This window comes from Nelumbo lutea, chromosome 1, assembly GCF_056320005.1.
Source record: "Nelumbo lutea isolate HS-2025 chromosome 1, American lotus-T2T, whole genome shotgun sequence".
NCBI lineage: Eukaryota > Viridiplantae > Streptophyta > Magnoliopsida > Proteales > Nelumbonaceae > Nelumbo > Nelumbo lutea.
Window position 1 is genome coordinate 2,251,844 of NC_142684.1, and position 25,722 is coordinate 2,277,565.

Below are 25,722 nucleotides of genomic sequence, written 5' to 3' on the forward strand. Positions count from 1 at the left end.
ACCACTGTGCCCGCCTTCATCCCTCGGGTTGGTCGTCCGGCATCGGTGGTGTTGCTTAGAGGGTTGGTGGTTGTCTTTCGACTGTTCTGTTTCTTCCTCCCTTCTGATGGAAGGTTTAAAGTTCCCCTCCCTTCGGCTGGGGATCTGGAATTGTCCTCCCTTTGGTTGAGAGGTCTGAAGGTGCTGGTGCATGGGTCGGCTGGGCAACTACTTCCAGACTCTGAGGACTCGGCCCATTGCGTGTGGCCGAGGCTAGGGGCCAACTGGGTGGTGGACCTGTGTCGGCCCGACTGTGTTGACTCCCCAGCGGGGCAGTCACCTTGGGGGCAACCTCCTGCCTAGGGGAAGTTCTGCTTGACTCAATATGTCAAATATTCCAGGCGGTCAAGCACGGGCTGGGACTGTTCATTGGTGACAAGATTTTGCATATTTCTCGTTCTTCATACCATGTTGATTAGTCGAAGCTTGGGGACTTGTTAACTTGCTATAGTTCTTTTGGGGAACGTATCAGTGTCGTTCCCACAAACGGCGCCAATTGTTGGTGCTCGAAATGGTCGAGGACAATGAAGTAATTTCACCCTAGACTCCGAAGGCTGGCTGAAGGCTTTGAGGACTCAAAGAGGTCACTATTGAGGTCGAGGTGCGGAGGTCGAGGTGGGGTGGACTTTAAGTGCGGTAGAAGCCAAGGGTTGATGGCTGAAGTGCAAGGCATGCACTTGTTAGAGGCCCCGGGTGAGAACTCAAGGCAGAGCCTTCGACAGTCAAGTTAGTATAGGGTACAAAGGGAGAATACTAGGATAGGATCCTAGTAGCTAGTTCTAGACTAAAGACACAATAGAAATTATGACAATGGCTGTAGGTCCTGAGTTTGTAACCCCTTTACTTAAGGGGGGTACCCCTATTTATACTTGAACTGCCTGGAGGTCGGTGGAGATGAACGCCTCAGATGGGAGCCATACGGGGCTCTGTAGCGGGTTTGGCAGGGTCATGTAAGCACACTGCGGTTGGCTCCATATGATGGTGGTAGGGTAACCCCTGCTGTAGTGGATCTCCTTCCATGTTCTGGCGCTTGTGGGCTGGGCCTCCCAGCCTCGAATGGGCTGGGTCGGGTCACCCCACATCAGTAGTCTAAAGTTGTTAATGGATTGCTTGTTTCAGTGTTCATTGGTTGCTGAGAACTTTACCTCATGTCTCTCATCAATTACTATGATAGTTATTGGTGGAGCTCTTATTCAGGTTATTGTGCTGCTATGGCTTTTTCTGAAATACAGGTGCACTTCTGGTAGATCAAATCCAATGATTATGCATTACTCCCTTTTAACTCATTTTTTGACATAATGTCCAAGCTGAAGCTGCTACAATATATGGGAACTTTTGTGGTTTATTCTATTTTAGTAGATTAACTAGCAGATTGATTGGATGGTTTGCTGCTGGAAAGTCTTTGTAGTAGGAAGGTGCAGATGGGCACCTTCCCAACAGCAAAGCAGGAACTTTGAAAACTCAGAATGATGGTGGATTGAATATTTCGCCTTTGAGCTGCCATGATGACTTCCAAGATCCTTTAGTTCACCCTTGGGGAGGTTTGGTTGCAACACGGGATGGGATGCTAACGCTTTTGGACTGCTTTATAAAGGCAAAATCACTCAAGCCACTTCAAAATGTTAGTCTAATGATTCCTCATAATCTGATAAGATCCCAGTTTTTTTCCAGACTCGTTCATTCCTCCGTTCGCCGCAGCGTGCGAGACAGCTAGGCGTTCTTCAAAACCTAAGAGATGGTCTTCTAGTGTAGCGAGTTAAAGAAAATTTGATGGTCTCTTTGTCAAACCACAATCGTTGCTGATGGTTGGTAAAGGAAATTTGATGACACTTGAAGGGTACTTGTGTCTTTTCCCATGTCACTTAACGGTTGGTTAACGGTAAGTACTAAATTGTCGCATTTTGAAAGTTCGGTAACTAGATTGTCGCATTTTAAAGTTTGGGTACTAAATTGGCACTCGGCCTAAAGTATAGGGTACCTATCAGGAATTTTCCTTATTGAGAAAGTACATCTCATTGGTTGTTTTAAAAAGGGGTAATAGTAGATAAGGGCAACTTTTGGGGTTTAATATCAATAAGAGTAGTATATTTAGAAAATTTTTTAAAAAAGATTAACTTTTAAAAATAATATCAATAAAGGGCAAAAACACTATTCATCTTTTTTCTTCTTGCCATTTGTTCACCAGAGCCGCCACTGCCTTTGCCTCCGGCAACATTGCCGAAGGTGGCCGGAGGCAGAGGTGGCGGTGGTAGCGCTGGTGGTTTCTTTGTCCAACGCTGCCACCTCTGCCCACCTCCACCTCCGACAACATTGCTAGAGATGAGTGGAGACAGAGGTGGTGGCAACGATAGGTAGAGGAATGACCACCAGCGCCACCGCTGCCACCTCTAACTCCGGCCACCTCCGACAACATTGTCGGAGGCGGAGGCAGTGGCGGACGGCGACTCTAGTGAACAAATGGCAAGAAGAAGAAGATGAACAATATTTTTGTCCTTTATTGATATTATTTTTAAAAAGCTAACCTATTTTTGAAAATTTTTTAAATATATAACTTTTATTGATATTAAACCTCAAAAGTTGCCTTTATATGCTAGAAACCCTTTTAAAAATAACATAGAATTAAAAAAAGAAAAATTGTCTAAAACTCACCATGAGTTTTCAGCATTTCTCTTAAACTAACCACAACTTTTCAAAATGTCTAAAACTCACCATGTCACTAACTTGAAGGTAAATAGACTAATGGACATTAATATATTACTATTTTAACTTTCATAGAAAAATATAAAATATATACAAAATAAATTAACGATGTTAATATATTACCATTTTAATATTTAGACATGAAAAAAGGAAAAGTTCAAAAAATATTTTCAAATATAAAATAAATAAAAATAGAGAAATTACAAAAATATAAAAATTGCAAACAAAATAAAAAAAATATTTTCAAATTATAGAAACTACAGAAATTGAAAAACAAAATCAGAAAATAAAGATTGTAGAAAAAACACCAAAAATTTATAGATTTTAGAAAATAGAAAAATGTAAAAAACAAAAATTATAAAAAATATTGGAAATTATAACAAAACATTTAAAATGCAAAAAAAAAAGAAAATTGAAAACTAAAAAATACCATTTTTACTCTAACTCACCATTCAAGGGTAATTTGGTCATGAAAGTTGTTATTTATGCTGATATTCTGTTAAGAAGCATTAACGGTGCACTAACGAAAGGTGATCTTTGGAAAATAAAAACTTACTAATATGGTGTGTTTTAGACATTTTGAAAAGAGAAATATTAATGTATAATTTTCCTTAAAAACTCTTGTTGAGTTTTAGACAAATTTCCTTAAAAAAATAAAAATTCAAAAAAAGAAAAAATTCTAGACTTTCTTATTTTAATATATATAGATATAATAGATATATAATATAATGTATAATGTATTATAATATGAAATATAGATATCCGAGTTGTCCCGTTGTCCGACACACCCAATAGGCCAATACCACTGATATTTTGATCATTGATGACCCGAGAGTTCTATTCGTTCCAAATTTGCAATGGTGTGGCATGTGAAAACCTTTGCGTCAACTTGGGTTTGAAGTTTGGAGTCCTATAGAGCGCGCTCTACACGTGCCCCACGTTTATATCTCAGCGTAAATTAAGAATATCTCTCGTCGTACTTGTCAATAAGAGATGATCCCGATTTTTATGGGGCGCGATTTGTGGGGCGCAAATCTGAGTAAGTTTGGTGGTGACAATTTTCGTAAATAAAAGTACACATGACGGTGAGGTGACACGAGGTCGGCCGAGATGCTGCGTCGTGCTGCCCTACTGGCCCACTGGAAAACATGCGAATCCGCGTTGGAAAGCCCTTTTCGCCTCGCTTCAAACATTTAAATAAAGACAGTGAAGCCAAGCCGCCATATAAGTCCTCACATGTACGGGAAATGATGAGACATCAGCGGGAGCTAATTCGCAATAGAAGGTGGGGATGTTCTGTGGGGCGCAGATGTGAACTCACCATATACCACATAAGCTGGTTTTTCTGCACGGCCAGTCTAGCAAACGAGGGAGCAAATGGTTCTGAGTGCGGTTTTTGTTCGGTATGCATGCAAGTCCTTGGCCCCAATACAAGGGTGAACGGGTTCCGGAGTTCATTTCGGAGATCCTGCTCCAACGGGGACAAACGAAGGAACAACCCACGATGAGTGCAGGGTCTCTCTCCTGCTCTCCCGGTTTCTCCACTTTGCAGGTTGCAAACTCTATTGTTTGATTGATCTCTGAGAGATTTCATCTTATCTGTAAGAAATTCAAGCCCTTCTTCGCAAATTCCCTCTCCAATCTTCGATTCCGAACCAGATCTGTTCTTTCTTTCGGAGATTTCACGTCGTTTAAGGGTTCGGATCCATCCCTGTGGATTTTTTTCCTGTTTTTTCTTTTGGGTGTTTAGATTTGTGTTGTTTGTTGATTCTGTCGTGTTTCAATATGCAGGACAGGGTTTGGGATTGGAGTCATGGCTTCAAGATCTCACTCTTGGATTTTTCTCCTTGTTCTTGTTGCCACTGTATTGTTGCCCGTCTTGCCGGCCTTTGCTCAGGTTCGTATTTTTCTTAAATATTTAGTAACTCTTTTCACCCCCTCTTTAATTTGCTTGATATTGGTATTTGCTGGATCTGGCACTTGAAAAGATTCTAATTGTAAATTGGAGTTATAATATTGCTTTATATGTATTATCTGGATTTTAGAAATCCGAGCTTGGATCTGGCAAAGACCTGTCTAACGAATCGTTGAGGGACCTAGGTAGGCGTAGCAAGGTCAGTTGACATTTTTTTTGTGTGTTTTTAGTTAGATTTAGAACCCTTACATATGTATGTGAAAATGATCTTTTTATCTGGTTATTTACTTTTAATTTGATGTTCTGGTTCCACTAATTGTATATCTTTTCATTCGTGAACCAGATTGTTCTGCACACCCTTGAGAACAATGATGCAGGTGATAAAAATGATGCTAACTTACTAAACATTGGTGGAATTTCGGAACCGTCTGGTCTTGGGATTTTTGATGCGTTCTTTGCTAGTTTTTCAATGATCATTGTTAGTGAGGTTAGTGAAGTTGACTCCTAGTTAACTAAACCTTTCCGATGTCATTATTTGTCTTGTTGAGTATTGCGATTTGCTAGTGGTAGAGCACCGGTGGCTTTTTCCTTAAATCTTTGTTAACTATTAGTTGTTGGCTCGTTGCTATGTGGTACCTAAGAATGTATTGCTCAATGATTTAAATTTTCCAGTGGACCACACACCTCCCCTTTTAAAAAAAATCTATTTATTTTGGAGTTAGGATCAGGTAGTTGGTGAACTTTAGGCTATGGGATCAGCTTTTTTTTAGTATTCATTGGACCATCAGTTGTAGTTGTGAAGTGAACTGGCATTAATCCTAATTTTGCAGCGTAATTTGATATTTACACCTATGTTATATCTAATAAATGCTTTAATACTCATTCTGCTAGATTGGAGATGAAACATTCATAATAGCAGCACTTATGGCAATGCGCCACCCAAAATCAATTGTTCTCTCTGGAGCCCTTACTGCCTTGATTGTGATGACGGTAAGTTTGCCTGTTTATTTATTTGACCTTGAAGCCATATTGATTTTTAATTACTCATAAAAGAGTTTTTTTTTTTTTTTTATAGTTTCTTCTTTCGTATGTATTATCTTGTTTCCTTGGGTATTGTGGTATGCTCTACTTATGACATGGTTCTAGAGTTTAGCCACCTGTTATAGAGTACATTTTCTGTTCATTTCAGTGCAACTAAACTTAATATTGAACTGGGATTAGGTTCTCTCCACTGGACTTGGTAGGATTGTGCCAAATTTGATATCTAGGAAGCATACGAACAATGCAGCTACAGGTATGTTGCTTATTGCATCCCTATGCTGTGAAAGTTTTCTTCGTTTCTAATTTTGGTTCATTTTAAACACTATAGCATGCTTTTGATATGCTCTGGAAATTTTCAGGTGAATACAATGTTTAGCCATTTTAAATTTGCATTCTCTTTGGGTTTGTTAAAACTTATTGGCAGTGGCCAACTATGATGCTGGGACACCTGTACAAGTGTACTATATACTTCAATTTTTAGTGTAAATTTGTGTCCAACACCTTGTCCAGCCATGCCATCCCCTTGCCATTACTGGGTAACATAGGTGGCCAATCTAAAGTAGGGCTTATCAGAAGTATACTTAGAAAAAAGGACCATTACCCAATATTGGTTCCAACTATTTGAGGTGGACTAGATGTTGACCTAACCTTCAGTATTTGCTTGCACAAACCAGTCCTTTCTCAGATTTAAACCTGCGTTCTCATTCCGCGTGAGTGTTTTCTGTTGTACCAAGCAGTGGCTCCTATCTGGAGAGTGCTTAAGAAATAAATTTTAATATGATGTAATAATGTATGTATACTTAATTAAGCAAAAGAAAGAAAGTATGCAAACCAGAAAGGACCTTACACTACAAATTGTTCTGGCACTAAATTATGATGTCAACCATGAAAAATATTTTTCTTCATTAAGAGAAGACTTCAGTTTACTTAGTGACCCAGCAAGGAGATATTTAATTTGTACTTTTTGAGAATTTGGAATGATGGTTTGCATATTTAAAAGGTTCTCAAAGCTTGTGTCAAAGTACTAAGAATTTGAACAATAACCATCATAAAGTGCTTAAAAATTTGAATGTCGAATCCCTAAAATTACATACTGCCAAAATAAAACCTTGAAAATGACTTTTAAAGAGGTTTAAATGTGAGATACAATACCCTTTCAGACATCACCTAGAGACTTATTTACTGTGGCCGTTGAAATATTCTCTTAAATTAATTAATATTGAAGTGTCTTGAGTGTTTGCACTTCAAACATAAGATCAAAAGTAGAGGTTCCAGTAATGTGCATGCCACCATTTTGTCAAATTTTAGACATTTATTATGTACTTCTTATTCTCAAAAATTTCCTTGCATTTTTGACTAGAGAGTTTGGTTTCAGTTTAAATGGGTGATTGGGTCTTAGGAGGTGGACAGGTGTGCTTAGCTCACCCTGGCTATTATGAATTTAACTTTTTCCTTGTACTTTTGTGCAGTTCTTTATGCATTTTTTGGGCTCCGGCTTCTATACATTGCTTGGAGATCAGATTCAAAATCATCACAGAAGAAAGAAATGGAAGAAGTATGCCATTTTTTGGGCTCCGGCTTCTATACTTTTTCCTTTACAACTTGCTGTTAAGTAGTTCTAGCTGTTAAGCTCTGATATTTTGAATAAAAAAATATGTGCTAGGTATAACAAATTAAAAAGATTTAGGTATAAAATTGAAGAAAGGCCTAAATTATTCCATACTGATTTATTATGTCTTCCACAATTATTTAGCATATGCTCAGATGCATCTACGTATTAATGATAATGTCATGATTGTCTTTGTTTGTCAATGTCACCATTGTCTTGCCACCCATAGGTATGAACTGGGGATATTTAGGCCCATTAAGTATCTCATTGTGTTGGCAAAAACTATGTGATGTCCACTGATAAGTCTCTCCACATCAGTGTCCTTTGTCAGCCACTTAAGATTTCTCTTCTCGTTGATGTAGTTCCAGAGCTCGATCTTGTCATCCTTTAACCAGCCCACTACTATCTCAGAATCTCCTTTTATGACCAACTTACTGATATTCAGGTCCCTAGCTCTTTTTACCCCTTCCAAGGCCGGCCATTACCTCAGCCCTTAGGGAGTAACTGCTACTATCGAAATTCAGATTGAAGAAGCGTTGAGAGGGAGGATTCCATAAGGGACTTAGTCATCTTATCTGGGACTGACTTTGCAATTTCCTTCTAGTTTCTTAGCAAATTATCCACTGAGAAGTCTGCAAATAAGTCCAATGATTTCAACCAATGTATTACCCTTGTGTGGACCACTTCCATCGCATTTTCTATGCTTCTTTCCTTGTCAGAAAAAATTCTTGAGTTTCTATCCTCCCATATAGACCAACAAACAACAGCCCTAACAAATCTCCACATAATTATTCCTCTTTTAGTTGGCCAGCTTGAAGGAATAATAGGCAAATAAGATTTACACATTCAGAGGAGGATTCTATCTGCACCCAAACAGAGAAGTAAACCATTCCCAAAAACTTTTTGCAAATTGGCAGGAAATTAGTAAGTGGTAACTAGACTCACCATCAACCTTACAAAGAACACACCAACGAGGAGATAAACATCTAGTGGGTCTCTTTCTTAGAAGCAAAATACCTGTGTTGATTCATTCCAGAAAAGCTTCCCAACAAAAACTCAGCGTTTGGAGGGATAGGTTGACACCAAACTTCTTTAACAGGGAATGACAAATCAAGAGGGCCAACTGGTTGAGTAAGGGCTTTAAAGGAGGAGGCACAAGTGAAGGAACCAGAGGGGGAAAGGGTCTAGATTCTACTATCTATCTTTGTAGGGTCTAGAAAGATCTCATCATGGATGCCTAGGAGAGACAAAGTATTGTCCAATTTTGTGTCCGTAATAGTTCTTCTCAAACCCAAGTTCCACCCAAACCCTAAAGTCGAGTTAGAAGGTACAAGGAAAGTGGAAATAGCTTCATTTTTAAAATTAGAGATAGCAAATAATGTTGGGAATTAGTCTTTCAAAGAGGGATCTCCAACCCAAACTTGTTCCCAAAACTTGATGAGATTACCTGAGTGTAAATCATACTTGATCCAGGGAGAAAACAAAGGCAGGATATCTTGAATTGCTTTCCAATTGTGGTCCTAGCTAGAATCCCAGAATCCCATCCATTATCTGCAAGCCCATAAATACTAGCTACTACCTTAGCTCACAACTTCTCTTTCTCTAGGGGGAACCTCCATAACCACTTTCCTGAGAGATCCAAATTCCTCTTCCTAATATTCCCAATGCCAAGACCACCAAATTTCTTACTTCTACTCACTATCTCCCACCTAACCCTATGGCCCTTTTTCTCCTCCCCTGGTCCCCACAAAAAGTCTCTTGTTAGCTTTTGCAATTTGTTAGCCACTCTTGTTGGAATCTTTAAAACTGACAAGAAATAAACAGGCAAGTTAGCAAGCGTAAACCTAATCAGGGGGATTCTTCCTCCAAGAGATAAGTAATTTTTCTTCCAAGTGGCATGCCTCTTTTTAACTCTCTCCACAATTGGAATCCAGAAACTTCCCTTCTGAGGATTATCCCCTAGGGGCAGACCTAGATAATTCAGAGGCCAATTAGACACTGCACACTCCAGAATGTCTGCATACTCAAATTATATCTCTTTCCCTCATATTGGTTTCAACTATATAACTTTTCTCAAAGTTAACTTTTAGATTTGACATTTGTTCAAAACGTTGTATTGCAAGTTTTAGATTCCTAATCCAATTCAGATCCCCTCCACATAACAGAATCATATCATCTGCAAATTGCAAGTGAGTGAGAGTATGCCCTCCCTCCCTACCCTCTATCCTCTTATTAGGTTCCTAGAATCTGTTCTAGAGATCAAACTCCCCAGGAATTCCGAAATCAAGTTAAACAGGAAAGGTGAAAGGGGGTCTCCTTGTCTTGTTCCTCTCAATGCCGAGGAAAAATCCACTACTGTCCCATTTACCAGAATAGAGTAACAGTCAGAGACTCAGAGTAGATTGCTTTTACTGTGTGCTATAGAGAAAAAACTTTGCTTAGGACCCTCATCTTTCTGATCAGGCTTGACTGGTATTTCTTCCTAATCAAGTGTCTCTCCTTTTTTTAAGTTCTTTTGATTTAGGAAAATCTTCAAATGTGCACCAACCCCTTTCTGTCCTTGGCTATTTGTTCCTTCAGGGAAGCACACCATCTGTTTTCTTCCTCTAGCAAAAAACTTTGCGAGAGCAATGAAGGACCCCTTAGCATTTCTTTTACACTCCACCACATACCTTTTCATGTACTTGTACCCTTCCTTGCAACTTGCTTCCCTTTAGTTGCTGCCTTGGACACAAAATGTCTCACCCATTCAAGCATCCTTCCACCAGTACTGATGCCATCTTCATTTCCCTTATCTTCAGACTTGGTTGTCCCTTAATCTGCAGTTCCTTGAACAAGAAGTCTTTAGCCTCCACCTTCAGAGATTTCCTCCACCTTGTTGTCTCCACAAAGCCTTCTAAGCACTCCATTCTTGCAGAACGGGTTGAATGAAAGCAAAGGTGTCATTCTGATCCTTTGTTATTCTATTTTTTTTTTCCGAGTTTTTATTTTCTGTTCTCTTTTTTTCCACTCCCTCTTTCTTGATTAAATACTAAGCTTCATTCTATTTTTGATCTTTGGAGATTGTTGATGTTATTCTAAAGAAGCATACATTGTTCTTGAATCAGAAAAAATAATAGTTGATACAGGTGTTTGACACATGTCCTTGTAGTTACGTTGTCTCCATTTTTTGTGGGGTTTAACTGGAGATTCATGCTGACATCCTGTTATACTGTTTAAAATTTCTCACCTCCTGTGATTATTAATAAATATTAAAGATAGAACTAAATAGTAGCTACCTTGTAAGTCATGATGAACATCAAGGGTTGTTTCTGGTATATTCTTATCCTTGCAAGCATGCTTTGGTTTGAAAAATAATTACAAAATGTCCGTCTTATTACTGTTTAAGTATTTGTTATGACTGCTGATTTCCTGTCTTATTTGGTTATCTGCATATGCATACAGGTAGAAGAGAAACTTGAGGCAGGACAAGGGAAAACACCTTTTCGCCGTTTATTTTCAAGATTTTGTACACCAATCTTTTTGGAGGTATATATATTAAGCATAGAACAAAACTTTGACTAGACTCTTGTGGCAGATATGAAATTTATCATCATGAAACTATTATTGCAAAAAGTTACTAATGAATAATAAATCATAAAGAAGGTTGATTCAAATCTCTTGATTGGTATTAATTCAATACTTCTCTTCAAGGCATATCTTTCTGCCTTTAATGGTTCTCAACTTTTTCTTTTTTTTTTGGTGCAAATATGGCTTTTTGGCTTTCTGTGCAATGCTATGCATGGAAACCCAAAAAGCATGATAGGATACACTCGGAAAGTGGCCCTTGTCTTTGTAAATTCCTATATCATGGCCAATGCGCCTTGAATGATGTATATAGTCTAAACGAATTTCTCATCTAAGTGTTCTTTTTCCTTTTTGGGTGCAGTCTTTTATTTTAACATTTCTAGCAGAATGGGGAGATCGCAGTCAGATAGCAACAATTGCAGTAAGCTGATCTTTCTGTTCTCTATCTAGTTTTACTTGTATATTTTTCTAGTTTCATGCTCTCTTATGTTGACTTCTCCAATTGAATGGGATTTGGCAATCAACATTGAAAGCAACTTGACAACTCTTTAGATAAGCCTTGGGTCTTTGTTCCTCTTATTTTTTCTTGTTCTGTTCATTTATCAATGACATTTTCCTGTGTATTTTTTTTTTCTTTTTCTGTGCATCTATCAATGACATAATCATTATATATCTTACTGCTTCAGCTTTGAAGCACAAAATTGTCTAGCCAAAGAAGAGCTTTCGGGTTAAACTACATTTAATCAATATTTCTGGTACATGTTTGCCCACTTCTTGATGTGGCTCTAATCAATGTTAATCTAATTTAGTTTACTGCTGATACTTTACCAGAGCATCGGTTGAACTAGTGTAAACTGTTGTAATATAAGAGTTAGATATCTGCAGGGGCAAAATTGCCCTTCTACTCTTTTTTTATTTATAGCCCTTTTACTTTATTATTATGTTTAAGATGCTACCCTAATATAGATACCAATAAGGGTGCTGCCAGGCCAACTTTTTGAGCTCCAAACTTTGGACTCACTCTTCTGTTGCTTTCTTCCTCTCTCCTTATTTTTCCATTGGATTATATGGTATCAGAGCAGGAATATTGATCAGCTTCAACTTTAATCCATTTTCTATTATTGATCCTCTCTGTTTTTGATTGGAATGTATATTACAAGAACCCAGATTGGTCTGAAATGATTTTTCCCTTTTTCTTTCATGGGACCAAGTGAATCATTCTTTGTGGTGGCTGGTGGGTGTAGATGATTTCCAGAACTTCCGATGCTTCTTTTTGGGATCATATGATCAGTGTGAAGTAGGGGTGTGTGCCAACTGCTTGTGTAGGTGGAGTACACGTCTGTTAGTGGAATCTGGGTAGTCAGATTTCTTAATAGATTAGTTTTGTGGTGTTATTTGATAGGAAAACCTATGTGTGAAGTCATTTTTCACTCCAGGAGCGTTTTGTTTTTGGGAAAGAAAGCGCTGCTGTCTTTAGTTTTCTGTGGCTAATCTGGTGAGACTTCTCTCTTATAGTAATCAGAGTTCTGCTAAATGGCTACTGATGATTCAGCAACATCAGGGGTCACTTCCTCTTCATTCAGCACTGGTAACAGGATGGACGACATGAATTTCCATTGTTATCTTTGATGGAACTAATTATCTGGAATTGTCCGGGAGTACTAAGTTGCATATTACTGGAAGGAGTAAGGCTGACTATCTCACTGGCAAGGAACCAAAGGAGGGTATTGCAGAGCATGATTGGTGGGATCAGGAGAACAATATGGTAATGTCTTGGCTTCTGACCTCAATGCAACTTCAAGTGAATAAATTTTATGTGGGTTGAAACTGCAAAGGAAATATGGGAGCAAGCCAAGACAACTTATACTGAACAATGGCATTTTGCTCATGTGTATCAATTATTAGCAGAGTCTTCTACGTGTAAATTGGGTGACAAGCCTATATTTGTGTACTATTCTGCTTTTACCTCGACTTGGAAGGAATTAGATCATTGTCAAACCATTGATTGGAAGGATGATAGTGATGCTATGATGCTAAGGTTGATAAGAAAAACTTGTCTCAAAACAGAGTGTTTGCCTTCTTGTTAGGTTTGAATCTAGTCTATGAAACAGCATAAAAAAAATCTAGTGTATCTATAAGAGCTCAAATCCTTGGGAATAAGGAGCTTCCTTCAGTTCAGGACATATATGCACTAGTGCAGTTTGAAGAAACTAGGAGGAATGCTATTAATCCTCCGGAGGGGGAGAAAGTAGCCCTAGTAGCTAAAGGTGGTAGTAGTGGAATGAAGAAGCCTAATGTGAATAAGAAGCTAGAAGGGGATGAGAAGTCCAAACTTTGGTGCACTCATTGCTAGAGACCTAGGCACAACCAAAGAGACTTGCCGGGACCTGCATGGTAGACCACGTAAGAAATATCAGCAAAAAACCCCTGCTAAGAAGTTTAGCTTAGCCAATATAGTAGCACAAGGCTCTAGAAATAAAGGTGTTACCATTGGACCACCTCAAGAGTAGTCTTACAAGTTCAGTTTCTTAAGGAAGATATTCTTGAGTTCATTGAGAGAACAACTTGGGTAGTGTGGCAGAACACTGTTCTAGTTAGAAGGGGTATCTATTGTTCCGTCCACTTAATTTGCTTCTACACCAGGTACAAGTAATCATGCTTCTGTCTTCCATGTCTTGTTTCTTCCTTCAGACACCCCTAGGGTCTTTGATTTAGGGGCCTCAAGCCACGACTGGTAAGTCCTCTCTCTTTTCTTCCTACAATTTGCTCTTTGGTAGAGATAAGGTTAAACTAGCAGATGGATCTATGCCAATCATCATGGGTTCATATCTTTTCTTCCTACAATTTGCTCTCTGCCCATTTAAGGTTACACTATTTCCAACTTGTAACCCTTGCCTCTAAAGTCTAAACCAATAAGGATTGACATCCCGACCATTGTGCTTGGGCTTAGATTGGTTTTTCGTTAATGCTCCAAACATGCAATGTGGCTCGACAGTAAAGGTAATGATTTTTTCTTTTATGATTTCTAAATCCTATTTGGTTGGCGTACCACCTAGGGGTGCAAATGGATATATATGTTATTTATTTATGTAAATATATATAACACATATATATGTTATTTATTTATTAATATATTATTTATATTGCATTTTTGTAAATTTATTATATTGTTTACTTTTTACAAAAAAGTGTATATATATATGATAAAAATAGTTGAAAAGATACTTGTATTTTTTGTGTTTCTTTATATAAATTGTTACATTTTAATTTTATTTTAATAATTTATTTATTTATTTTTTAAATCATATTGGATCAGATCAAATCTGAAGATTCGGTAGTCTCATAGGATTCAAATTCAAATCCATGTTTATGAAATCCAGTTGAATCTTTAGATCGGACCGGATCTCCCCTTAATAGTGTCGGATTGGATTCGGATATGCCCTGATTTGAATCCGATCCGATCTATTTGCACTACTTCCCTAGTACCACCTAAATACATGGTGGGTAGATATGGGTGCTACAACAATTATCATAGTTTCTTTGCAAGACTTTTTAACAAGTTGGCAACTACATAAGGGAGAATGCAACAATGTTTTAAAACGTGGAGGCGTGCGAGGCATTCCACTACCTAGTGATATAAAAGGCGTGCCCAGGCACATAGGCAAGGCACATTTTAGGGTAGGTGCCTTGTCCAGGAACTAGGCAGTAGGGACAACACTTTCTAAAGGCGTACGCTTGGGTTGAGGGCTCCACCCCTGGACCCCCAATCACTCCCATCAAGGCAACCCCAAACAATTCCATGTTAGGGTCTTAAATTCTTAATTCTCACACAAAAAATAATGATTTTATAATTTTAATTGCCTTTTAAGTAGATATTTTATTAAGATGAATGAATGAACAACATTAAGACCCTGACATGGACTTGTTTGGGCTTGCCTCGAGGGGCATGGCACAAAGGTGACTCGTAGAATCTGGAATGTAATATGCTTTACATCACATTAGCTACTTGAAGTAAGGCAATTGAGGTAAAAAAAAAACTAAAAAAGAGATTGTGGGCTTTACATGCTTGAAAATGTTTTATATGTTTGATTTTATTTTTAAATTTTCATTTGAATCTGCTTTACATGTTATGTTTATGTATTATAATTTTAGATAATAGGTTTTTTAAACCACTAATTTTAAAATTTAACTTTATATTTCTTATTAATATTATGTTTAATATTTTTGAATTTTTTATTTTGTTTTTATTTTTGAATTTCTTGACTTTTTTTTTTGTTTTTTTAGCTTTTTTTTTGTATTTTTGTGCCTTGCTTTACCTCACCTTGCGCCTTGCGCTTTTAAAACACTGCCACTACCTAGAGGCGTGAGGCATAGTTCAGAATGTAAGAGGTGTAAACCTCCTAAGAGGAGGGGGAAGGAGGAAAGGGAGGAGGAAGAAGAGGAAGGAGGATCTCAATTTTCTTTATTTTTAATAAAAACCTTTTATATTTAGAAGAATGAAGATGGGCTTTTTGTTGGTCTGCTGTTTATCTGAATCTGGTCATCAATCATGCTTTTGGTGTCTTAAGGAACTGTTACCTGTAACTCAAATCCTCAAAGATGATACTTTGGACATTTCTTTTTTGAAAGTGGACTTTCTTGAGGCTCTCATGACATACTTGTACACTCTTTGTACAAATAACCTTTTGCTTATACTTTTATTAATACAATTATATTTTACCTTTTCTATAAAAAGGTGAATAACATTTCCTATACAGTGGGGAGCCTTATGTATGCAAATGTGTGCACCGATTTAAATATAGCACATATTGTTGGTTTACTTGGCATATACTAGAAAAGTTCTGGTATAGACCATTAGAAGGAAGCTGAGGAGGATATGCGCTATTTGCAAGAGTTTAAGGACTATATGCTAACTTATAACTTATAAGTGCATAGAAATGTAAGCTATTGGATGAGGATGGTCCGTTGATCATGAAAGCGGGGAGAAGAGTACCGCTAGGGTTTAGGAAATGAGTCGATGAAAGTTAAAAGCCTGAAGAGGATCAAGAAAACGGTTAAGTCTAGAGACGAGAAATCTGAGAACGAAGAATGCTGAAAGGTTAAGAGGGTTGAAGGTCTTCACTAGAGGTTGGTTCCCTTATTTACAAAAGTGGGGAAGAAAGCTTTGTGCATGAGAATGTGTTTTATCCCAGAACATTCTTAGCTTTAATCAACATATAAGAGGCAAATCTTGCCTTTTTTCCCCTAGGGACGTGCGTCCAAAAGGGTCCACAAGGTTGTTATATCATGTTCTTGGGGCCACTTAGGAAGTGACACGTGTTTGTACAGCCATTGAGTACAACTGATCATGGGTTCCCTAAATCAATGATCACACGTCTGACACCCTGAGCACCTCCAGTGTTGAGATCTTTTAACTTGGCCCCACAAGGTCTAACCTCGCTCTATTTGGTGATATTGCTTTTTGAATATATTTGTGAGGTCCTTGTCCCTTAAGGTTTTTCTCTAAAGCCTTGTAGAGCCCTACGAGGCCACATGTTATTGCTTTAGCAAGGTTTTCATCCCATTGGATCCATTGTTAGCAGATCTTGCTTGTGAGGTCAATTATGTCATCTTATGAGATGCCTATGAGGAATTTTCTTTATTTGTTAACGTTGATCCCGTTTGACACTCTTAGACACTTCACTCTTAGACCCTAAAATGCATATCCATTCTCTCACAAGAACTTGAAGTGATTAGTCATACAAATTCCAACTTTTGTTGGATATCAGGTCATGCTACCTCCAGTTATATCTTCATATTTGGTGGATGGACCCAACCCAGTATGAAGCAAATTACAATAATAACTTCTTTCATGATGGAGGTCAGTGATTTAAAAGGCATGACTAAGGCACACCTAGGTGCAAAGGTGAGGTGCATTTTAGGGTAGATGCCTCACCTAGGTCCTAGGTGCAACACTATCAAAAGGCGCACACCTAGTGTGCCTAGGCGTGCGCCTAATGTGCCTTGTGCCATGGCCCAGGCGTGCACCTTTTGAAAATTTTATGTTTTTTTGCTTTTTTTTGAACCTAGCAGCTGGGTCGGGGGCTCTACCCTAGGACCCCTGACCACGCCCCTCAAGGCAAGCCCAAACAAGTCCATGTTAGAGTCTTAAATTCTTAATTCTCACACAAAAAAATAATGATTTTATAATTTTAATTGCCTTTTAAGAAGATATTTTAGTAAGATAAATGAATGAACAACATTAGCAAATAGGGGTTCTTGGAGCTTGTTTGGGCTTGCCTCGAGGGGCTTGGCACAAAGGTGACTCGTAGAATCAGGAATGTAATATGTTTTACATCACACTAGCTACTTGAAGTAATGCATTTGAGGTAAAAGAGAGATTGTGGGCTTTATATGCTTGAAAATGTTTTATATGTTTGATTTTATTTTTAAATTTTTATTTGGATATGCTTTACATGTTATGTTTATGTATTTTAATTTTAGGTAATAGGTTTTTTAAACCATTAATTTTAAAATTTAAGTTTATATTTCTTATTAATATTATATTTACTTTTTTTTTGGCATTTTTTGGAGTTTTCTGATTTTTTTTTTATTTTTTAGCAATACCAGTAGCTTTCAATGTTGCTGTCGTGTATTAAGATGAAAACATGGTCAAATGACATTGATATCAAGTTCTTCGTTGTGAGGGAAAGGGTTCAAGATTAGATTGTATTGACAGAACACATTAGTGTTACACTCATGGTAACAGATCTATTGATGAAAGTGCTTCCACAGTTCCACCTAAGCTCTTCTTAGAGCATGTTGCATGCATAAATTTTGTGTAATTGTTCTTGTTGACACTATTTATATGTGATCACAAGATGGTTCTTGATTCTGGTTTATATCTCTATCTTCTCTCAGTATGTATACACATAATGCAAGACAGAAATATGTGGGCCATGCTTAGATTGTCTAAGTTTATTATGCAGGTAATTCATGTTGGGTGAGGTTATTAACCTTATAACCACTCGATGGTCATGAGTCAAATTAATAGAACTCAAGTGATCTTGATTTGAGGATAATAGTTTCAATTGAACGGAATGGATACCCTTAGTTTTCACTGTATTGGGTCATTAAATGGCGATAAAGATTCATCTCAGCGAAGTGGGAGATTGTTAGAGCTTATTGTGTGGTTTGAGAAGAATCAGTGGAACCCAGTAGGTGACTGGGACTAGCTGAGGTGGCAAATAAGTCCCAAGCTGACCTAAGTATCTTCCTGGGAGAGTGGATGCATAGAGATAGTTAAGAGCCGTTGTTTTCAGTCATTGGATTTGCAAAAACAGAGGATGATGGAGCCTCTGGTTTTGCATTCTTTACCAAGAAGAAAGGTCCCTATCTAGGCGGTTTTGAACTCTATAAGTAGATCTATTCACACACAATCACCCATCGTTGATGGTAAGCATGACCAGAGAGAAGACCTTTTGCAGATCTGAGAGGAGGCTCAAGAGGGTCGTTTCAAAGTCTTGGAATGTTAAAGAAGCAAATGGTTGCAGTATTCACATTCATAACTCACGGTAAGTCATCGGTGTTTTCCTAGATTTGTTGGATTGTATCGGAGACTTTGGGGTATAGGACAATCAAATGTCTTCTATTTTGTGTTAGAAGCATTTATTTTGGGTCATCATGTGTTTGGAGTCTTAATTAACCCATGAATCTGTAGTTTAGACCAAGGTTCAAAGTATCGATACGCCCGTGTATCGGCAGAGGCATATCGGTACTTAAAATAACATGTGTTTGTGTTTCTTTTTTTTTTTCAAAATTTGATTTTTAGGCTTGTTTTTAACCATATTTTTATTAAAAGAAGGGGGTTCCTGAAACACCTGTAAATAGGCGTATTGGGACCCTGACGATACAATATGATATGCCCGATGTATCGGAGACTTTGGGGTATAGGACAATCAAATGTCTTCTATTTTGTGTTAGAAGCATTTATTTTGGGTTATCATGTGTTTGGAGTCTTAATTAACCCATGAATCTGTAGTTTAGACCAAGGTTCAAAGTATCGATACGCCCGTGTATCGGCAGAGGCATATCGGTACTTAAAATAACACGTGTTTGTGTTTCTTTTTTTTTTTTCAAAATTTGATTTTTAGGCTTGTTTTTAACCATATTTTTTATTAAAAGAAGGGGGTTCCTGAAACACCTGTAAATAAGCGTATTGGGACCCTGACGATACAATATGATATGCCCGATGTATCGGAGACTTTGGGGTATAGGACAATCAAATGTCTTCTATTTTGTGTTAGAAGCATTTATTTTGGGTTATCATGTGTTTGGAGTCTTAATTAACCCATGAATCTGTAGTTTAGACCAAGGTTCAAAGTATCGATACGCCCGTGTATCGGCAGAGGCATATCAGTACTTAAAATAACACGTGTTTGTGTTTCTTTTTTTTTTTCAAAATTTGATTTTTAGGCTTGTTTTTAACCATATTTTTTATTAAAAGAAGGGGGTTCCTGAAACACCTGTAAATAGGCGTATTGGGATCCTGACGATACAATATGATATGCCCGATACGGGGCATATCGTATCGCAATTTTGAACCTTGGTTAAGACGGTATATTTTTGAAGTAAAACTCCTTAATAAATACAGCTTCCAATTACTTTGAGATAATAGTTTTTTTTTTCTTTTATTAAGCATAAGGTTGCAAGTCACAACCCTGATCTTTAACATTTCAACCGCATTGCTTTTGCTGTAAAGTTAATTGGTTGCTGACATTTATTTTTCATGGAGCTCATCATGGAAATTATAAATTTAATTAGGTCATTATGGGTAGTGGGTATTCCACGGATTTGATTATAAGAACCCATATTCTTCCCTTTAGGATTGTATTATATTTCAAAAACTGTCGCATTCTGTTCCGGTCTTGTGTGTTTATCCTTGCACGATTATTCTCTGGATGGCATGCTTTTGTTCAGTTAGTTGTTGATTCAAGTTTGCAACAAATTGATAACGTTTTGCAATTTAGGCTCAGTTTGGGAAGAGCGCAAATAGCCAAATAGAATTATGCTCAGTGCAAAATTTTAAATCTTGAATTTGCACTTTTCTCAAACTGAGCCTTGGGCAAAGTGCATAATAAATATACATTTCAGCTAACATGAACAGGATCGTCTCATTTCTTTTAATCCTGCAGCTGGCTACCCACAAGAATGCAATTGGAGTTGCGGTAGGGGCCACATTCGGACACACAATCTGCACATCACTTGCAGTGGTAGGAGGAAGCATGTTAGCATCCAAAATTTCACAGGGCACCGTCGCAACAATTGGGGGCCTGCTTTTCCTTGGATTTTCGTTATCTTCATTTTTCTATCCTCCACTATAATCATGATTCTTCTAGCTTGAAGTGATTTTTTACAGTAATTTTTTCCTTAACTTTTTTGCCTCGTTTCTCTTTGCTCCCTATCTTTCCTCCAACTAGAAATTCAATCAATTAGATGTTTCAGTAGACAGATTGCAGCCTTATTCTTTTGTATAGTAATAGCAGATACTACTGATGTTGTCTTTTATATGATACTACTAGACATCAATGAAAGTAAGTTCCAACTTCAAGAATTACCATTCTGCTTTCTTCTTAATCATTTTTCCAGTTTGTTTAGTGCTGGGGGGGAGGGTTTTAATAAACAAACAAATAAAATAACTTCTGTTACATAATAAATTCTGCATTCCCTGCCTAATCAATCTGCCAAGTTCACGTTGGGGGAAAGAGCCTGTTAAGATTGAAGGGCAGTGTATAGAACTCTTCATTCCTTGCGTCCCCTTTAAAGTTTCTAAACTTTTCCCACCAAGGCATTCCTCTATCCTTCTTCGAGGCCTCAACGTCCACTGTATTATCCAACAAAACAGCCACCAGCAAGGCTACTGTTGGCGCCGAAGAGAAGATAGTATTTAAGAAAGCATTGAACTGAAAAACAGAAGGTTCGGCTCAAGTGTCACCAACTTTTACCAATGTTAGTTCACTTGGGAAACAAATAAGGTAGTATTAACTCACCCAGCTGGCTCTGGTGTTCACTAGTCCATGTTCAGAAGTAGTCCATGTTTGGTTAAAATAGTAGGGGATGGATAACCCAAGAAAAAGTGAGAGCCCAGTAATGACCAGGTTCCTCATTTTGTTCATGTTTGTGAATTGGAGGAACGATAGCCCAAGGGACGCTGCATATAAAAGAGTCGGAGTTTGTGAATCAAAGCATGAATCATGGATACATGTGCAGTGCTTGGCATTTGCAAATTACTTACTCATTAGACCGAACAGAACACAGTGGATTGCTGCAAATATGGGAAGGGGTATGGATGCAAATAGAGCTCCAAACTTTCCTGCAGGAAAAAAGGTTGACATTTGCAAACATTTATCGACTTGGTAGGGGGTAGGATAGTTCCTGACAACAGAACACACAAATATGCACCTAAGACTGAGAAAAAGATCATGAAGCCAGCTGATATTTGTATTACTCGGCGGCTTCCAACCCGGGATAGCCCAAGCAGTCCCACATTCTCTCTGAAACCATATTGAGAGTTGGTCAGTCTTGAGATATGAACACAAATTCTGGGGGGGGGGGGGGGGGGAGGAATGAAGAGATGGGTTACTTACATTGATACAGTTGATCCAGTTCCCGTTCCAAAGAGGCCATCAAGCAAGACTCCAATTCCCTGTCAAGATTGTTAGTTCTGCCTTGAGAATGGAATTTATGGGAAATTTAATCAAGCCCATAAATTCATATTTCTTAATGGAAATTGAAACAGCTTTACCGTCTGTCTACCTGCCATCCAATGCCTCGGCTCAGTACATATGCAGGAGGGGGAGTAGCCATAGCAAAGCGTGATGCAGCAATATATGCACCAGTGGACTGCAATGAAAGTATACACAATGAGAAAATATGCAATAATGGCCAAAATTTGTCCATGGCAATGTGAGCCATATTACCTCAATCTGAGAAACGATGGCCGCTGCCATCATTGCAAATGCATGACCGGCATTGAACGTTGGCGGGCCCCATTCGAGAGGGTAAGGAATCTTGATCCATGGGGAAGAGGACAACAGATGGGAGCTGTCTGTGCGGCAGTGAAGCTTAGTTTCGTGTGATACATGTTTGTAGGCTCCAACTATGGTCAAGAGAAAGGCGTATGCCCATATTAAGCTTATGCTTATAAGAATGCTGAAGCGTTCAAACAGTGGAATTTCCCTCCATGTCTTGATGTGTTTGAGATACTGCATTTCAGCCAAAACCATACAAGCGCCAGTATGAATCATCAACACAATGTAGCTCTCAAAGCCTCATACCAAAATATAATGCACTTGTGTTGAAGAGTGTCTGAGTGTTGATTCATCTGAGTTGGGAAGGTATGGCTGGTTGATATTTTCTTAGTTGTGGTATTAACACCAATAGATTATTTGGGAATACTCTTGGTCTTCGGTTGATTCAGAAAATGGTATCCATTTTCCCACTAGGCCTGCAAATGGTATCCATTTGTCCAGATTTATATTTGAATCCCATCCAATAAAGGCAATCTGATCCATGATCCATTATGATCTGTTTCGATAGTAATTAATTTATCTCTAATAATCAATATGCATCTATTAGCAAAGTTGGTTTGGATGCTATATGTTTACTGGATAGTCATAGGCTCTCAAGTCCCACACAGTATCAATGTCATTTTCAATTCTAGCTATTGGAATCTGATCTGAGATCAATCCAAATTTGATAGGATAAGATCCAATTGGAGTTATCTGATTCAATCCAATCCCTTTGCAGCCCTAACTAATTCTCAGGCCATGAATAACTCAGATCTGTTCATTTTCATACCAGCCAACCACACTATCCTCAACCAAAGGAGTCTGCAATACTGTGCTAAAGCAGTGTTTTGCAAGGACATACCAGGTAAAGCCCAACAAGTGTGAGAAGCATTGGGACTCCTATTTCTACACATTCTCCAACCTGCAAAAACATCCATCTCGTAGGAGTATATATCAACTGAGAAAAGGGTAAGTTGATATTTGCAAGAAAGAAGCAGACAGTGGAATCACCTTAGGAAAGCCCTGTTCCAGTAGTTCCAAGCCAACTAGGCACATTACAACTGACATGCTTAGAGGACTGAAAAACCTGCTCCAAATGAAAAGTTAACAGGTTTTTTAATAGCATTATCTAATAATACTTCTAAGAGAGAAAAGATTGCAGACATTACCTTGAAAAAATACCCCAGAGCTGACTATATCCCAAGACAATCTGCAAGCTTGAACCTATAATAATTGCTCCTTGAATTGCCCTCATTGTCTGTATAAACCTCTGCAAGACAACATTGAGAATGCTGATGGAAATGAGAATACATGTACTTCTGAAGCAATGAAGAAAGGGCGAGTGGTCTGTTTATGCAGTCTTACTTCATTAGAGTCTGGAATCCTTTGCAGATTTGGATCACCTATAATCGAGAGGACAGGCACCACAAAAGATAGTGAACCACCAACAATGACGGGCAAGCGGGTGCCAAACAGTGTCTGAAGAAGAGTCTTAATGCCGGCTACAAACAGAAGTGTTTGTATGACCCTTGCTTTGTCACCATCTGTGCCCCCCATCAGTGGGACCAGAAATGAAGGTATCATCACAGATGTTCCAAGCATCACAATGTAGTTTTGAAATGCCAAGAGAATTGTCTGGTCTGCAAGAGAATTGTTAGCTTGAGCTGGTTCATATATCCCATCTCATCAAAGGAGGTCAAACAGTATGAACTGAAACAGTTTTTGTTGATGAGTCAGATGGAAACTTTAGATAAGATTGATAAGGAAATTAGATATTAGAAGCTCTCACTCACCCAAAGGAGGGTTTGAATCGATGCAGTAGTCCAGATCCTGCATTTGTTCCTTGGGAGGATGATTAATGTCGCCCATGACGCTCACCACCTTTCGCCTAAACTGTTTTCAAGCAGGGTTGGGAAACTTCCGGTTCTTGTTTACAGTAGTTCTTCCTGAATCCAGAAGGCACAAACAGATTCCAAAAGAATCTGATTACCCCTCGTAAGAATTTGGAGAAATTTAAGAAACTAAAATAATTTCTTTCAAGCAAAAGAATCATAAAAGAGATGCAAACTTTGAAAAATAATAATGAACTGTAGAATAGAAGAGCTCAACATTAAAAAAAAAATAGAGAAAGAGAGAAAAAGAAGAATCATTAGACTAAAAGATGAAGGAATACAAAGATATGATTTGCAAACAAGGATATTAAAGTAAAGAAGAACCCACATTGTCCCTTGTTAGCATCACAGTCTAAGTGAAAAATGCAATAAAAACATCTGATCTTTTACCTGATATATACCTCCTTTGGTCCTTTACAGTTGAAGAAACTAGTTTAGTCCAATCATTTATTAGAACCAGACCATCCTAGAAGAAGCTTAGAGAACTCAGAATACCAAACAAACCTGTTGGAAGAATCTCAGCAGCTCAGATTTATCTCTCCACTTCTCTCTTAGAGAACTAATGCCCACAAATCCCTGTCCTCTACTGTTTATTATCCTCAATGAACCTGCATGGGACGACTCACTGAGTATTGTATTACACAGTTCTTTGTCTCCTCCTAAATTCCTTTCTGATTGCTCAAACAATCACTGTTTCAGCTACCCACCTCTGCAACCAAATTAAATTGGTTAGAAGAAAAGACAGAAACCATTAAAACGGCAGGCTTTGTTGCGTGAATTACAGGAGTTTGTCATACCATTTGGTAAAGCAGAGATTGCTCAGCATAAATATTGTTGGTTTCTACGTGAATGTGACAAATGGAGTACTGGTTCAAACTTGAGAGAGAGAGAGATTGAATTTGTACAGTTGGGTTTCCAGATTAGGCTCGGACTCTGTTGGAAACTGCTGACACGGTAAGCTGTAGAGTTCATTCATTGTTGTTTGGGATCCTTGAAAAAGGAAAAAACAAAAGAATTCAAATTAGAACGGCAGCATAAATGTGCCAACGTTTCGTTCCTTATTTGAGGGTTGCACTCAAGTTATGCCACGTAGGATCCGTACATGCGGACCTACAGGTAGGATGACGTGTCGTATCGTGATTGGACCCACTATCGCCAGGGAACCGTAGAGGATTAAAACTCTTATTTGACACTTTGAACTTCTGTTGAAATTTTGTTACGTTGGTTTCTCCTTGGACCTAGAATATCTCTAGTGCGATTAACCGCGTTTTGAATATCTCTAGTACGATGATTTAGTTTTATTTATTTATTTTTTCAAGAAAGGCTTTCGCCAATCACAACCCCTGAATTCTGGTGAAAATCCACCTAATTAGCTCCTATCTTTATGATACTGGTTGATTGGTTGTAAGTTTTTTTGGTATCATATCATTTCAAAAAGCCCATTTGATATTAGAAAGGCTTTGATCAATCACAATCCCTCTTTAATTCTGGTGAAAACTCACTGGTTCCTATTTTTATGATACTTGTTGATTGGTTGTAAGTTTTTTTTGTATCATGTGATCTGCATCATAGTCTAACCCTTCTTTTGGATCAAGTATAAAATCCTAGCGTGAAATTTCTGACAATAATATAAATCTCCCATGCATTTTAACCCTAATAAAATCCTCCCCTGTAGTTTTAAAAGAAAAATGTACAATTAGGTAATTTTCGATATTTTCCAATTACCTCGCTGCTGTATGTTTGGTTTCGATAATGTATATATAAACTATAGTAAATGGGTTCAATCCCATAGGATCCTTGGATCTAACTGAACTCCTAGTCCCAGCAATGCCTAGTGTTAAGGTGGACGTTATGCTCTCCCACACTAAGGGATTTGTGCTAGAGAGCTCTACTACAAAACTAGGTAAAAAA

General features: G+C 38.1%; 2 protein-coding genes across 4 annotated transcripts; one reads left to right on the top strand and one right to left on the bottom strand.

The window, feature by feature from the left end:
* The first annotated feature begins 3,991 nt into the window (after positions 1-3,991).
* LOC148873190 (GDT1-like protein 4) lies at positions 3,992-20,466 on the top strand. Its single transcript, XM_088985248.1, has 10 exons — positions 3,992-4,436; positions 4,531-4,636; positions 4,785-4,853; positions 4,998-5,141; positions 5,546-5,644; positions 5,876-5,948; positions 7,165-7,250; positions 10,749-10,832; positions 11,233-11,292; positions 20,045-20,466. Exons 2-10 carry the CDS (start codon positions 4,553-4,555, stop codon positions 20,231-20,233), a joined length of 888 nt encoding a protein of 295 aa, XP_088841374.1. The 5' UTR covers positions 3,992-4,436; positions 4,531-4,552; the 3' UTR covers positions 20,234-20,466.
* On the bottom strand, positions 20,439-24,520 carry LOC148873191 (nucleobase-ascorbate transporter 1-like). 3 transcript variants are annotated; one of them, XM_088985125.1, is made up of 13 exons: positions 24,316-24,520; positions 23,713-23,865; positions 23,285-23,559; positions 23,089-23,189; positions 22,931-23,006; positions 22,782-22,841; positions 21,830-22,114; positions 21,666-21,752; positions 21,497-21,555; positions 21,312-21,403; positions 21,145-21,222; positions 20,900-21,060; positions 20,439-20,812 (listed from the first exon to the last, which is right to left on the bottom strand). In XM_088985125.1, the coding sequence occupies exons 2-13, from the start codon at positions 23,786-23,788 to the stop codon at positions 20,600-20,602; spliced, it is 1,563 nt and encodes a 520-aa protein (XP_088841251.1). In that variant the 5' UTR covers positions 23,789-23,865; positions 24,316-24,520; the 3' UTR covers positions 20,439-20,599. The 3 variants fall into 3 exon arrangements, with proteins under 3 accessions (XP_088841251.1, XP_088841175.1, XP_088841206.1); XM_088985049.1 differs by having other exon boundaries at positions 24,202-24,379; XM_088985080.1 differs by having other exon boundaries at positions 23,713-23,901; positions 24,202-24,341.
* Positions 24,521-25,722: the final 1,202 nt, after the last annotated feature.